Source organism: Caretta caretta, chromosome 1, assembly GCF_965140235.1.
Source record: "Caretta caretta isolate rCarCar2 chromosome 1, rCarCar1.hap1, whole genome shotgun sequence".
Lineage (NCBI taxonomy): Eukaryota > Metazoa > Chordata > Testudines > Cheloniidae > Caretta > Caretta caretta.
This window is the reverse complement of record NC_134206.1, coordinates 144,608,671-144,624,962: the sequence shown is the minus strand read 5'-3', so window position 1 is coordinate 144,624,962 and position 16,292 is coordinate 144,608,671. Positions and strand designations below refer to the sequence as shown.

Here is a 16,292-nt window from a genome sequence, read left to right as displayed (position 1 = left end):
CTGGTGGAGCGCTTTCTGCTACCCAACAAGACCTGTTGAACCTGGGCTGACCATTCCTGCTCTTCCGCATTCAGCCATGCGGTAACCATGCTGTCAAGTGCAACGCCGCCAGATTCAGGTGTAGAAGACTGCCATGGTTCTGGGACAGCCGGTCTGGCCAGAGAGGTAGCCACAGCAGGGCGGCTACCAAAAGGTCCAGCAGCATGCCCAACCAGTGTTGGCAAGGCCACTCGGGAGCTATCAAGATAACTTTTGCCCTGTCCTGTTTGATCTTCATGAGGACTCTGTGGAGCAACGGCACTGGTGGGAAGGCGTACATCAGGGCCCCCAACCACAGGAGCAGGAAAGCGTCGGACAGGGAACCCCGTCCATCCCCCAGAGTGAACAGAACACATGGCATTTCCTGTTCTGATGGGACATGAACAAGTCCATCTGCGGAGTCCCCATTTTTGGAAGATCATAATGACTGCCTCCGGATGGAGCGACCACTTGTGGCAAGATGAGAAGGCCCTGCTGAGGCAATCTGCAACACATTCCTGGTCCCGGGCAGGTTTGCGGTTACTAGATGAATGGTCTCCTGCACACAAAAGTCCCAAAGGCGGGGAGCTTCTTGGCAAAGGGCCGACGACCTGGCTCTGCCCTGCCTGTTGATCGTGGCAGTATTGTCCATGAGGACCTGCACCACCTTTCCCCTCAGGTGGGGCAAGAAAGCCTGGCAGACTAGGTGAATGGCTTTGAGCTCCCTGATGTTGATATGGAGGGCCAAACCATCATTTTGCAGCCAGTGGCCTTGCATGCTGAGCTTGCCCAGGTGGGCTCCCCAGCCCAGGTCCGACGCATTGGAGACCGGGGTCAGTGACGGGGACAGGGCAGCGAAGCAAACTCCCTGCAACATCTATTGGGGGTTCATCCACCAATCCAGAGACAACAGAATGTGATCCGGCACCTTGACCTCCCGATCTAGGTCATGCCTGTTGGGATGTAAACCAACGCCAGCATGCTTGCAGAGGCCAGAGATGGAGCCAGACGTGACGGACCACCAATATACAGGAGGCCACGTGGCCCAACAACCGCAAGCAGGTGTGAGCCATAGCGATCAGGTGGTTCTTCACGTGGGAGATCAGGTCCAACTGGCCTGAAAACGCGCCTCCGGAGGGAAGGCTCTGGGTCACGTTGAATAGAGAATTGCCCCAATGAACTCTATTCATTGGGCTGGCTTTAAGGTGGATTTTTTCTCGTTTGTCAACAGGCCCAGGTCGCAGCAGGTGGAACACACCAGATCAAGGCTTCTCTGGACTTGTTCCCAACACCTGCCCTTGATGAGCCGATTTTCGAGATACGGGAAGACCTGGACCCCGTGACGTCTCAGGTAAGCAGCCCACTGGTGCCACACATTTTGTGAAGACCCTTAGGGCTGATGAGAGGCCAAAGGCAAGTGCCGTGAATTGGAAAATATGTCCGCCCACTATGAAACGGAGTAAACATCTATGACCTCGGGATATGGAAATAAACGTTCTTCAAGTCAAGGGCAGCATACCAGTCTCCCAAATCCAGGGAGGGGATGATGGAGGCCAAGGAGACCAGGAGAAACTTCAACTTCTTGAGAGACTTATTGAGGCGTCAAAGGTCCAGAATAGGTCTGAGGCCCCCTTTTACTTACAGGATCAGGAAATAATGGGAGTAGAATGCCTTTCTTGTCACATCCCGAGGGACCTCCTCCACCATCCCCAGGTGCAGGAGGTTTTCGACTTCTTGAATGAGGAGTTGCTCGTGAGAGGGGTCCCTGAAGAGGGATGAGAAAGGAGGGAGCAGTGGCTGAAAACTGAAGGGAGTAGCCTTTGCGCTGGCCATTGGCCGTGCTGCCAAGGTGGGGCCATTGACGTCGAGACGGCCTCAGGGCCCCAATCGCGCCAGTGGAGTCTGGGCAAGAGGCTGAACTCCCTGCAACATGCTGGAGGAATCCCCTTCCAGCGACCACAGTGGGGCCATCGATGCCTGAGTCTGCCTGCTGATCGTCACCACCAGAGCCAGTGCCCGGAGTGAGAAGATTGGTGCCGGTATCAAGAAGACTGGTGCCAGGGGGCGACTGGAGACGTGACAGGGAGTGGTCCCACCGGGCAGGCAATTGAGATCTGCACTGGGAGGACGACTAGTGGGAGAGTAAACAGTGCTGGTAGTACGGAGACCAGCACCTCCCTTTAGGTGATCCACATAGAGATAGCAGGGACCACAATCGCAGTGCTGGTGACCCAGGGTGAGCCCCAGAGGATCTGGGCTGCGATTCCGGGGATTTGTGGCGTAGAGATGGAGAGCGCTGTCTTGGCTCGGGGGATCAGCAGTGCTCCACTAACCTCTGAGGAGTCTTAGCAGCTAGCTTGTCCTCATAGGGAGCCTTTGCTGTTTCCTGCGGCATATGCTGTGTCGGCAGCATGGGCAGAAGCCTCTGTTCTTTCGGCACCAGCGGAGCTTGCGAAGGCGTCTGTGCCATCAGGGGATTGGGTCCCATACCGCTCCTTGGAGTTGGTGGTGGACCTTTTCAGAGGCTAAGGGCCCTGACTGGGGAGGCATGCACACATGGCTTTGGAGTGGCAGGCGGCCTGAACTGGGTCCCTTGCCTGATGACTCATGGCCCTTCTTGCTTGGAGCTGGAGAACCGTGCTTCCTAGTTTTCTTTTTGGGCGCCGGCAATGGGGATCGGTGCCAGGCAGAGCCTGGTGCCGCGGGTGCACTGCGCATTGAGACCGAGGTACTAGGCGAGTCTTGGCAGGACAGGCAAAGGGCAGACTCCATGAAGAGAGCCTGCAAATGAAGAAGTTTGAAAGTTTACACAAATATGGCACTTGTCCTTCACGTGTGATTCCCCCAAGCACTTGAGGCAGCTCTTGGGGGTCACTTACAGGAGTAGGCCTGTTACAGACCATGCAGGGCTTAAACTCAGGAGACCAAGGCATGCTCCTCCTGGGGCGAAGTCCCCACTGGGACTCTAACTACACTTAACACTAACTACTATAAGCAAACTATTTACAAAACCGTAAGGCTCAAAGTCAGTAGAAACAAAACCGCTAGCCCTTGCAATGCAAGGAAACGTGCTTCGACTAACCACCACGGGCAATAAGAAGGAACTGAGAGGGTGTAGGGCCAGCGATATATACCGACATAGGAGCTCTCAAGGGGGCGCCACTGCCGACCCTACAGTTCCCGTTAAGGCAAAAATCTCCGACGACCGCACACTTGGGCATGCGCACACCTAGAATGGAATCGACATGAGCAAGCATACAAAGAACAATGGGAGATATCTCCAACAGCATTCATTTTTTAACAGAAAACTGGTTTAAAATGGTTGTAGTCATACTGGTCTTCAAGAAAAGACAGACAAGGTAATAATGGAACAGCTGTCAATGAGCCACAAAATAGTTGACTCCACAAGCACTGACATGAAAAAGTGTGTGATTTTCATTACTACTTCATTTAAATTTTCTTGAGGACCAAAGAGTTGCCCAGCAGAGAAGGGGCACTATTATACTGTGGCAAAGCTGGGAGAGAAGAGTCTTTTCATAAGAATTCCAATGGGAAGAGAGAAGCTTTATTAACAAAGAAAGAAGGAAAAAAGTTTTATTCATGGTTCCCAAAAAGGAAGGGAGGAAAGAACACTCTTCACAGCACTCCTGCCAGCTAAGGCAGAACATTCTGGCTCACATTCATGGGCAAGTCCCAGAAGGGGCATCAGAATTAATTTCAGCTCCAGTCTCTGCCATAGAGAGGGAGAACCCAACAATTTGTACTGGACTTCTGGACATACTCTACAGTGAAAATAAACTGAAGAGTACAATGGAAAAGAATCAAGAAGTTATGTTCCACGTTTAAAATAATTAAAGTAATGACTTGGGGGACAATGTTCTCAGCTGTGGCAAAGAAACTACATTCTATTGCTCTGTTCTTGGAGCATGGCCTCACAGACCAAAAAAACAAAGCAAAAACAAACCAGATTTGGGACTCCGAAGAGGTTAGAGACACACACTAGGATCCTCATTCAGCAAGGTACTTCAGCACATGCCTAACTTTGAACATGAATAGTCCCATTGCCTGCCTTTCTTAGGCTGTAAGCTCTTTGGGGCAGGGACCATCTTTCTGTTGGGTGTTTGTACAGCACCTAGCATGGTGAGGTTCTGGTCCTTGGCTGAGGCTCCTAGGGAATATCACAATAGAAATAACAGGGATTACTCATAGACTTCAAGTCAGGCCTGTTGCTTAAGTCCCTTGCTAAATTGGGGCCCAAGAGCTAGTGGCAGGGAAAATGAAAGGAACAGAAGAGTAGGAGTGATAAATTTAAAAGAAAGAATCAAGTTAAAAAAGAGGGGGATTGGCCATTTCCTCTTTTGATGTAGAGAGGTGGACCAGGATCAATATTTTCAGGAACCATACAACTTTTCCCAGCACTAGTTCTGGATCACTGACCAGAAAGACAAACTAAAATCCCTGGTAATATCATATCAAATGCATGAAGAAATCATTAATGACTGTCCATCCCTTGCCTGAGTTTGGTGAAACAGCATGTAAACAAGACACATATACTACAGCATTTTTAACTATAAAAGGTCTTGCAAAATAGTTTTATGGGGGAAAAAGAAACCTGAAAATCTTATCAGTAGCTGATGAGGGTACCATTTTACCTTGTTGATTTCAAATTGGCTTATTGGGACTCTGCCATTTATCACATTTTCTCCAATTTCTATTAGTCGTCTTTGAATGTTTTCCACGATTGTGTCTCGGGACTGGTCAGAAAGAATCTGACCAATTACATAGCTGTAAAGAAGTAGATGCAAACAAAACTTTTTTTAAAATACAGAGGGTATCTTCGTCTTTAAAAAATACCATAGTAAATATGTGCATCTCTCTTTGTTACCTCTAAAAACTACAAACGGAAGACAAAGTTTACCTCAAAATTAACAACGCTTTTTCCCATGATCGCTTACATGTTTTAATTGAAACTATTTCTTGAAACTATTTTAAAATGATGGACCCAATGCATTTCTAATGTCCCCCCTCAGTGTTTTGACATTTACTAATCCACAAAAGGTATCCAAAATGAGAGAAAATTTGACTATGAAGTCTGTTCACTCTAACTTCCTGCCTATTTCTGGAAAAATGTATACAGAGGGTCTGCCAGCTGCAGTACTTAATCACTGAAGAACCCTGACAAACATTTGTATAGCTTTAATTACTCATACATTCCTAATGTGGAGAAATTTGTTTCTATTATGATGCATCTTTTCTTAGAAAATACAACAGTTAAGAATAGTAAGCAAGTGTGTAGTGTACATTTACAGATAAAGAGGCATCAATTTCTGGGTACTTTAAACTAATATTTTCCAAGAGGCTGTATGCAATACAAATTGACTCAGCCATAAAATGACCACCTCTCTGTCCAATCAAAAGTATTCTTCCTTTAGTACTAATTGTATAATCTCTGTAAAAGTTGAGTGCAAGAGAGGCTCCATATGCTTCACATAGTAAATGCCAATAAATCAAATCATTGATACCACACACAATCTTCTTTAACAAATAAAAGGATCTAAATGAATGACAAAAGAGCTCTTCAGGACAGTGACCACATCTTCCATTTTGAGTGCTTCTGCAAACTTAAAATTTATTAACAACTCTTTAAAGCTGTAATTTGCCACAGTGTAGTATCAAACTCCCTACGCCTCCTTCAAAAATCTCAACCTAAGAACCCAAATCAATGATAAAACATGTGAGAATACATACATGTCTCACAATTCCTGAATTCAGGTTTATTGTGCTATATATTTAATTGCTTCAGAGGAAATGCAAAATTTAAGATTTACAAGGAAGTGAGACCAACCAACAGTAAAAATAGAGCTTTTTAAGTGTAAACATATAATCTGTTACTGGTTTAAAATCTTTCAATATTTTGATAGGCTGTTCTGAGTCCTTTTAAAAATTAGTTAAAGCACTTTCTGTACTTAATACAGGAGTTAGAGTCAGAGTTTAAAGGCTTGAAGGGACCACCAAATGATCTAGTCTGACCTCTTGTATATATATCACAGGCCACCAACACTACCCAGCGCCCACACACCAAACCCAACACTGAAATTAGACAACGGCCCTCAGGAGAGTATATCATTATGGGTCACAAGAGGAGAGTAGAAGGGACCAAAGTGCACCAATGCCCAAGGCCACTGCAATGGCAGGGAACTGATTGAGATATACCCAGGTAATCCCAGCAAGAGACCTGCACCCCATGCTGCAGAAGAGGATGAAAAACCCCCAAGGTCACTGGCACTGCCAATCTGATTTAAGGAAAAATTCCTTCCTGACCTCACATATGGCAATCACTTAGAACCTGAACACTGGCTATAAACAGTAGCAACATTTTTCCTGTGAGAGAGACATTAGCGACATCTAGCAGCTCACATGTTAATGAAGATTGTGTGTGAGATTTTCAAGAGTCGTACATCATGAGATGAAAATAAAGTCAATATTAAAAGCAAAACTCACTTTCCAGTTTCTTTTGCAAGATCACACCAGTCTCTTCGGACTATGTCCAATCCTTTCAATTCCTGTTTAGTAACATATTTCCCATCTCCTGTTGGCTCCACCGTCAGAGCAGCATATTTCTTCTTCTTTAACAGTAGCAAGGACTTGAAGACCCCATCAATATCAATCTCCAACAATTTGTACAGCTTGTTCACTTCACTTTTAATCTGTGATACATTATCACCATTAAACCAAATGCAACATCTCAGTAATTAACACACATTACTTTCAAGAATACATGCATCAGGCTGAAGTTTCATAGCAGTCATACTTTATGTTGTGTGCTTATACAGACATATTTTATACATTGGATAGATGTTTTCAGTATAGTAATACTTATTAACTACCGGTTTCAGAGTAGCAGTAGTGTTAGTCTGTATCCGCAAAAAGAAAAAGGAGGACTTGTGGTAACTTAGAGACTAACAAATTTATTTGAGCATAAGCTTTCGTGAGCTACAGCTCACTTCATCGGATGCATGGAAATGGTAGATACACAAAGTAGGTCCTGGGGTCAACTGTGCTATAAGACATCTGTCCCCATGAATCTGGGGTCTGCCTCCCATCTGAACAATTTTGGCCTCTTTGCATCTGCATAATTCATGAACAGGTTGGTTGAAGGAAGTCTGAAAATTAAGACAGAAAATCTCCTGATTCAACCATCACTGAGAATTGATGACTCTGCACCTGCTGAGCTGGACAATCTTTTGATTCAGGTCCCCGTTTGATGTGGATCGCTCTGAGGGAAAGGAAGAATTGTTCTACCTACCTCATTATTTCTACTGCTTCTACATGTAGTACTGGACTCCTTGCTCCCCCTTGGTTGATTAAATATGCAACTGCATTCGTACTGTCTGATTGATGCAGCATGTGGTTCCCTGTTAGGGTGGGCTGGCTTGATTGTGGAGCTAGTTTGACTACTCTCAGCTCTAAGATGTTTCTGCTGCAACCCTTTTTTCCTCCTCACTCCAGAGGCCCTGGGCTCTTTGGGTGTCCAAGTGAGCTCCTCAGCCACCCAGGCTGGCAATGGTTGTGAAAACTAAAGGATCTGGAAAATCAGATGGTCAACCTTTAGCATGAAGGCTTCAGCACTTCCGATGCATAATTGTGACGAAGTGAACCCTATGTATGACACCAGGAGTCCTAGCAGTTAGAGGCATAGAGCTATGGTAGCCTTCCCACGGCTCTGGAGCAAGAAAATGAATTCCTAGGTGGAACAAGAGAATTTTTCTTGGCATCAATATCGAAACCATGTGCCTAGAGGAGATTCAAAGTGCAAGTTATGGCCCTGTCTTCTGCTGACTGCGATGAAGCTCTGATCAGGATGTCATCCAGGAAGGGATACAGCTGAGTTCCTTGTGACCTGCCTCTGGTTATCATCACCATCAACACCTTTGTAAAAATTTTGGGAGCCAAGGACAGGCTGAACGGGAGTGTTTGGTACGGATAATGTTTGCTCTTGCAGGTGAACTTCAGAAGTCTGCTGTGGCATGGTCTGATGGGTGTATGGAGATACATGTCCACTAGATCTATTGAAGTCAAGAAATGCCCCGGGACAGGGATGACACGTAGAGGCCAGGATCTCCAACCCAAACTTCATTTTCTTCATCCACTTGGACATTTTGACATCAAGAATGGTGCTAATATACCCTGTATGCTTCTGTACAATGAAGAAGATGGAGTAGAACCCAGAGAGCCTTTCTTGTAAGGGAACACTATCACCCCATTTTTAAATGAGATATTTCATTCTGCAACAGATTGTGTTTTATGGGATTGTTGTAGGTGCGTTGACTGGATGTAAAACAGTTGAAGTGTAGCTCACAACTCAAGGGAGTATCCTTGGCTATTTTATTGACCCAGTTGTCTGTGATTAATGAAAACCATTCCTCTAGGAAATGGGAAGTCCTGGCCCCTGGATTCAGTTTTGGGCAGAGGCCTATGTGATCTTCATCATAAAATGGATTGCGGGGGGAGGGAAGGGAGACTGAGGTCCTGCTGGACTTTCCCCCTTCACCTCAATTTCACTTAGGGCATCTGTTGTCCCTTCACTGGTACTCCTGTGAGGAAGAGGGGTGAAAGAAGCACCTCCCTGTGAAGGCCAGTCTATCTGTCTCCTGAGGGTGCTTAGTGGAGAAGGGAAAGACTTTGGATTTTGCTGCATTGTCACCCTCCAGCTTTTCTCCAAAACGAAGAGAGCCTGTAAACTTGACTGAGCACAGAACCTGCTTAGAGTGAGTATCCACCTTCCAGGGTCAGAGACTTAAGATGGTGCCTGGCTACTGAGCTGGAAGACACAGGTTGGGCTGAGGACTTCATTGCATCCATTAAGGCACCAGCTACCAACACTGTTGCTAGGAATACTTTCTCTAAAACAACCCTTTGAAATCTTCCAACCAGGAAAGAGAGACTCTTGCAAAGCAGTTATCTGCCAGGGACGCACAGAGGGTGGTGAAAGCGGCTTCAAAGCCCTCAGAGTGGCTTCCATCTTTCTATCTATGGGTTTTTTGGGGAAGAACTCCCCTTCTGAGGGAATAACCATATCCCTGGCAAAGAACGCTACAGTGGTGTCAACCTTCAGTATCTCAACAGTAGAGTCCTTTGGTTCTTGAATGTTGTAGAGCCTGAGGTAACTCGTTAATATGCTGCCCTGATCAGGCTTGTTCCATTTATCCTTAATCACTTCCTCAAAGGATAAGTGAAGGGGTAGTGCAGCCTCAGGGGAGGATTTTGAAGGGCGCAATCTGCTCTGAGGCTTACTGACAGGAGCCTGTCAGGTTTCAGAGCTAGATAACTCACCTTCCTAGTGGAGAATTAGCAGCTCTGCTGCAGCTTTGGTGAGGCCTTTTGCCACTTGCCTCAGGACCCAGGGCCCTCTCGAGAGGTCTGTCTCAGAATCCAGTCCCCAAGATGGGAGGGGAGATTCATTGCTGGAACTCTCCCGGTCAGCTTTGGGAGTGGAGCTGATTAGAAGCCCCGCTTCTTTTTTCCCCGGGACCCACTTTAAGATGTGGGGCGGGCAGGAAGAGAATTTGTGGCCACCGCAAGCTTACCCAATTTGTTCTGCAGGTGCTTCTGGGACTTATCCCCTCACTTTTGGAAGCTCTTTCTGCACTGCACTGGGGTTCCTGCTCCATTTCCCCCCCATCAATCACAGCTGCCTCAGCAGTACAGTGACTCCACCTGCCTGTCCAACTCTCAGCCCTGGGACCTAATGAAGTCTCGGACAGAAAGTTGGGTCCAGGCTAGGCACAACTCTCCATCTATCAAGCCTAGGAAAGCTACCTCACAGAGAACAATGCTTGGATTTGACCCAGTGCTTTCTTGGCTGCTTTGCCATGCCATGCCTAAATCAGGATTGCTCTATTGAACTACGGTAATATCTGCTGCCATATTGTCTATTGCTATTATGCACAACTAGATCATATACAGCACAGAGCTTCGATCCTAACTGTAAATTTCCAAACAGTCTTGAGAGCAGTGTATTTTCTTTCATCCCATGTAGCACAGCAACCAAGAATATATAGAAAATTAATTTCTGAAAAACATTTAAGTGTGTTCAAAATGCCATTCCAAGCCAAAGGCTGTGCAACAACTTCTCTTCATACTGTTCGCTTTCTGCCCTGCATCAGCTCTCGTAAAATTCAAGATTCTCACCCTCCAACTGCAAGGCTCAATTTTATCCTGCCTCCTCTTACAGTTCTTCTCTCAGTTTCCTTGGTATCCTTTTCCACTTCCTACACAGATGCAAGTCCTCTCATCTTATTTCTTCCTTTGCTCCCTTTCTATCATGGCTCCTTCCGCACCAGTCTCCTCATTCTCACCTCCTTAGAACCTCCCTCCACTCTTTCTTCAAATCATTTCTTGAAAATACGTGTGTTTAGGAAATCCATCTACCCTTTCTTTCATCATTAGCAATGCACAAACCCTTCGTGTTTTGAACTGGTCTCCTATATTTTTGTCTTGCATTTGTATACATTCCAACAGATGACATATTTAGGACACCCAAACCTTTTCTCACTAAATTTGTGTGTGGTGTTTCTCTCTCTCTCTCTCTCTCACATATTCTTGTGACACCCATGTATGAAGTCTATTAGAAATATTTTTTTTCCTTCAAAATTCCCTTACCTTGTTCCCCAGCTTGAAAACCTCCTCCAGGTTGGTGCTATTTGTATTTATCATAATGGAATCTGTATCTCCATAAATCACTTCAAGGTTCATCTAAATAAAACAAGCAGATTTAAACAAACAACCTAACTTTTACTTTACTTTCTCTAGTCTCTGGGTAAGGATAAAAGGGATAAAAAAACCGAACAAGGATAGTGATAGGGGTCTACTACAGATCACCCAACCAGGAAGAAGAGGTGGATGAGTCTTTTTATAAACAACTAACTAAATCATCCAAAGCACAAAACTTGGTGGTGATGGGGCACTTCAACTACCCAGATATCTGTTGGGAAAATAACATGGCAGGGCACAGACTGTCCAACAAGTTCTTGGAATGTATTGGAGACAACTTTTTATTTCAGAAGTTGGAGAAAGCTACCAGGGGAGAGGCTGTTCTAGCTTTGATTTTGACCAATAGGGAGGAACTGATTCAAAATTTGAAAGTGGAAGGCAGTTTAGGTGAAAGTGATAATGAAATGGCAGAGTGCATGATTCTTCAAGATGGCAGGAGAGAAAACAGCACCATAAAGAATGATTTCAAGGCGGCAGACTTTCAAAAACTCAGGGGATTGGTAGAGAAGATCCCATGGGAAGCAAGTCTAAGGGAAAAAACAGTTCAAGAGAGTTTGCAGTTTTTCAAAGGGACATTATTAAGGGCACAAGAGCTACATAGGAAATATAGGAAGCAAGGCAAAAAACCATGCTGGCTTATCCAGGATATTGTCAGTGATCTGAAACTCAAAAAAGTGCTACAAAAAGTGGAAACTAGGTCACATTAAAAAGGATGAATATAAACAAACAACACAGGTATGTAGGGCAAAATTAGAAAGGCCAAGGCACAAAATGAGATTAAACTGGCTAGAGACAAAGGGTAACAAAAAAACATTCTACAAATATATCAGAAGCAAGAGGAAGACCATGGACAGAATAGGCCCATTACTCAATGGCGGGGGGGAGGGGGGGAGAACAACAGAAAATGTTGAAACAGCAGAAGTGCTAAGTGACTTTTTTGTTTCAGTTTTCACCAAAAAGGTTAGTAGAGATTGGACATCTAACATAATGAATGCCAGTGAAAATGAGGTAGGATAAGAGGCTAGAATAGGAAAGGAACAAATTAAAAATTACTAAAACAAGTTAGATGTCTTCAAGTCACCAGGGCTTAATGAGATACATACTAGAATACTAGCTGACTGAAGAGATATCTGAGCCACTAGCAATTATCGTCAAAAAGTCATAGAAGATGGGAGAGATTCTAGAGAACTGGAAAAGGGCAAATGTAGTGCCAACCTATTAAAAGGGAAATAAGGACAACCTAGGGAATTACAGACCAATAACTTCAATACCCAGAAAGGTAATGGAGCAAATAATTAAACAATCAATTTCCAATCACCTAGACGATAACTACTAACAGTCAGCATAGACTGTCAAGAACAAATAGTGTCAAACCAACCTAATAGCTTTCTTTGACAGGGTAACAAGCCTTGTGGTTAGGTGGGGGAAGCAGTAGATCTGCTCTATCTCGACTTTAGTAAGTCTTTTGATACAGTCTCACATGATCTTCTCATAAACAAACTAGGGAAATACAATCATTCTAGACAGAGCTACTATAAGGTGGGTGCATAACTGGTTGGAAAACCGTTCCCAGAGAGTAGTTATCAGTGGTTCACAGTCAAGCTGCAAAGACACTTATCAAGTGGGGTCCTGCAGAATCAGTTCTCGGTCTGGTTCTGTTCAATATCTTCATCAATGATTTAGATAATGGCAGAGAGTAGACTTAAAGTTTGCGGACGATACTAAGCTGGGAGGGATTCCAAGTGCTTTCAGGGATAGGATTAAAATTCAAAATGATCTGGAGAAATGGTGTCAAGAAAATAGGATGAAATTCAGTAAGGAGAAATGCAAAGTCCCTTAGGAAGGAACAAGCAGTTGCACACATACAAAATGGGAAATGACTGCCTAGGTAGCAGTGCTGAGGAAAGGGATCTGGGGGGTCATAGCAGATCACAAGCTAAATATGAGCCAACAGTTTAACACTCTAGCAAAAAAAAAAAACCCACACACATTCTGTGATGTATTAGCAGGAGTGTTGTATGCAAGAGAAGAGAAGTAATTCTTCTACTCTACACTATGCTGATAAGGCCTCATTTAGAGTATTGTGTCTAGTTCTGGGTGCCACATTTTAGGAAAGATGTGGACAAACTGGAGAAAGTCCAGAAAAGAGCAACAAAAATGATTAAAAGCCTAGAAAACATGACCTATGGGGAAGACTGAAAAAAATGGGTATGTTTAGTCTGGAGAAGAGAAGACTAACAGGGGAAATGACTACAGTTTTCAAGTACATAAAAGGTTGTTACAAGGAGGAGGAAGAAAAATTGTTCTCCTTAACCTCTGAGGATAGTACAAGAAGCAAAGGGCTTAAATTGCAGCAAGGGAGGGTAAGGTTGAACATTAGGAAAAACTTCCTCTCAGGGTTGTTAAGCACTGGAATAAATTGCCCAGGGAGGTTGTGAAATCTCCATCATTGGAGATTTTTAAAAGCAGGTTAGAAAAATACCTGACAGGATGGGCTAGATAATACTAGTCCTGCCATGAGTGCGGGGGAATGGACTAGATGACCTCTTGAGATCCCTAACAGTCTACAATTCTGTATTGCACTCCGTCACATTTTCAAAATTTGAGCAAAATATTTACACAATGCATTATTAGTTTAACAGTAAAATATCTAAATAAAGCAAAGCAGGATTATATTTAAAAGTTTACATTTCATTAAAATGTATATATGTAAACATATGTGTAGACCTGTGTGTGTATTCAAGGGGGAGAAATCAAGCATGAGACAACTAAGTAAACACTAAAAGAAGAAAAACCAGGCAGACTTTTCAGTTGTATGTTCTGCCACTTAGTATATTTTTCAACACCATATGGGATACAGAATACTGTAAGATGGAAGTGAGAAGTGGAAGAAAATAAATTAACAATTCTGGTCTTAAGAATTCCACTCATATTGTTATCAATTGTCATTTTTGTTGGCTGAGAGGGGAGAGAGAAAAGACCATGAGACTGTCAGACACAGACTATTCAAGACAAGGTGTGTTTGCTTATAGCCAACATCTGTGAAGAGTAATATGATAGCCTGGAGATCCATTTGCAACCATCACAACACTGCTGCAAAGTACCCACATCATATAAAAAACAGCATTTGTCTGCCAAATTTCAAGGGAACCCATCACAGTCATATTTGACTGACAGATACAGTAATTAAGAACACTACAAAGTTATCCACAGTGGATTCCGCTCTTTCTTCACCTCTTCCAGATTCAGCATTTGGCTTACTCTTCTCTCTCCGCCACTTCAATATTTTTTTAAGAAGGCTTTTGCCAAAAGGCAACTCTTTCAATGTGCTCTGAAAGGAGTTAGGCTTTGACTCAGTCTTCCTCTTTCGTTTAGTCCTTACATTGGCCAGAAGCCTTGACAGAGAATGTATTTTTCCTTTTGGATAAAAATCTAACCACAGTGTTCCATGTGTTTTCCATCTCCAGATCTGGAGATGAACACAGAAACTCCTTCTTGTGCAGAGCACATTAGCCTGCCTCCTTAGCAGAAAAAAGGCACCATAACAATACACTGAATTATATCCAGGTCAAAACTCATAAAAACAGAAGATGGGCATAATTTCCTAGCAAGGTAGAGGTGAAAGAAGGCAACTGTCACCACTATTACTACCCAGATATTCAGGATTAGCAATAAATCTAGTGGGATCCTATCACCTTGACAAATGAAGACCAGATGCGGGAGAGGTCAGTGCAGTTAAACAAATCCATATTAAACTCCAAATAGCATATGTCATAAATATAAAGGGAAGGGTAAACACCTTTAAATCCCTCCTGGCCAGAGGAAAAACCCTTTCACCTGTAAAGGGTTAAGAAGCTAAGATAACCTCGCTGGCACCTGACCAAAATGACCAACGAGGAAACAAGATACTTTCAAAGCTGGAAGGGTGGGGAGAACAAAGGGTTCTCTCTATCTGTGGGATGATTTTGCCGGGACCAGAGCAGGCATGCAGGTCAGAACTCCTGTAAAGAGTTAGTAAGCAATCTAGTTAGATATGCGTTAGATTCTGTTTTGTTTAAATGACTGATAAAATAAGTTGTGCTGAATGGAATGTATATTCCTGTTTTTGTATCTTTTTGTAACTTAAGGTTTTGCCTACAGGGATTCTCTATGTTTTGAATCTGATTACCCTGTAAGGTATTTACCATCCTGATTTTACAGAGGTGATTCTTTTACTTTTTCTTGAATTAATATTCTTCTAAGAACCTGATTGCTTTTTCACTGTTCTTAAGATCCAAGGGTTTGGGTCTGTGCTCACCTATGCAAATTGGTGAGGATTTTTATCAAGCCTTCCCCAGGAAAGGGGGTATAGTGCTTGGGGGGATATTTTGGGGGGTGGGGGGAGACGTTTCCAAGTGAGCACTTCCCCTATTCTTTGTGTAACTCTTTGGTGGTGGCAGCTTTTAACCTAAGCTGGTAAGAATAAGCTTAGGGGGTCTTTCATGCAGGTCCCCACATCTGTACCCTAGAGTTCAGAGTGAGGAAGGAACCTTCAGAGTATATTATCACCATATAATAGAATAAAAAGGGAGCCCAAAAAAATTCCTAGTAAAACTCTAGAACATAGAGCATAACAGGCCTGTGAGTAAACTCTAATTAGCACTGTTGCTAATTTGCTAGAAACTCTCTCACATAGGCTTCAAGCAGGGGCTAGATCACATTGGTGTTAAGAGAAGAAAAAAAACTATAATCCATTAGGAAAGACTACATTTGTAAACTAGACATCCCAAAAAGTGATTTCAAGTTTGTTTGGGTTACAATTTTCTGAGAATAAAAAATTTCACCAGGTGTGCTATTTAAGGGTTGTTGTATAATGAAAATGTTCAGCAGTACCTTCTGCACCATCTCCTTAGTATGCATCAAAATCTGAAATAAAAAAAAATGATCAAATATTAATGCATGATATAATTACAAGTTAACATATGAGAATATCCATCACATAGTTAATTCCAAATGTTTGTGGCTTTCAAAACATGAAGCAAACTATCTGTCTCTTCTGGTAATAAATATAGCTACCCTAATACTCATAGTAAGAGCACAAATCCTTGGCTCACCTAGCATTAAATGGAGCTTACTTACATGTAACTGGAGGTTCTTCGAGATGCGTGGTCCCTATAGGTATTCCACACATGGGTGCCCATGCATGCCACACATCTGAGTCCAGAGATTTGTAGCAAACAGTGTCTGTTGGTCCTCACCTGCGCAGTTGTTCCCCTAATGCTCTGAACCGAGGGCATCTCAATGCTTCTCAAGTTCCGCCTATTCCCCCGAATCAGACAAGATCTGAAGCAGAGGGAAAGGATGGTGGGTAGTGGAATACAGATAGGGACCACACATCTCAAAGAGCCTCCAATAACAGGTAAGTAATCTCCATTTCTTCTTGAGTTCTGACTACCATATGGATTCCACATGTGGGTGACTGGTAAGAAGTATTTGAACAGGAGGATGGGTGCAAGGATGCA

At 43.6% G+C, this 16,292-nt stretch overlaps 1 protein-coding gene across 5 annotated transcripts in view; it reads right to left on the bottom strand.

Annotated features, from left to right (window-relative positions):
* The window catches only part of POLA1 (DNA polymerase alpha 1, catalytic subunit), a 359,222-nt gene that overhangs the window by 189,025 nt on the left and 153,905 nt on the right, over window positions 1-16,292 (bottom strand). For all 5 annotated transcript variants that reach the window (XM_048863346.2, XM_048863354.2, XM_048863383.2 and 2 more), the window contains 4 exons: window positions 15,664-15,696; window positions 10,681-10,773; window positions 6,520-6,725; window positions 4,671-4,803 (listed from right to left, as the gene is read on the bottom strand). In XM_048863346.2, coding sequence (XP_048719303.2) covers window positions 4,671-4,803; window positions 6,520-6,725; window positions 10,681-10,773; window positions 15,664-15,696 — 465 coding nt within the window. The remainder of the gene's footprint in view (window positions 1-4,670; window positions 4,804-6,519; window positions 6,726-10,680; window positions 10,774-15,663; window positions 15,697-16,292) is intronic.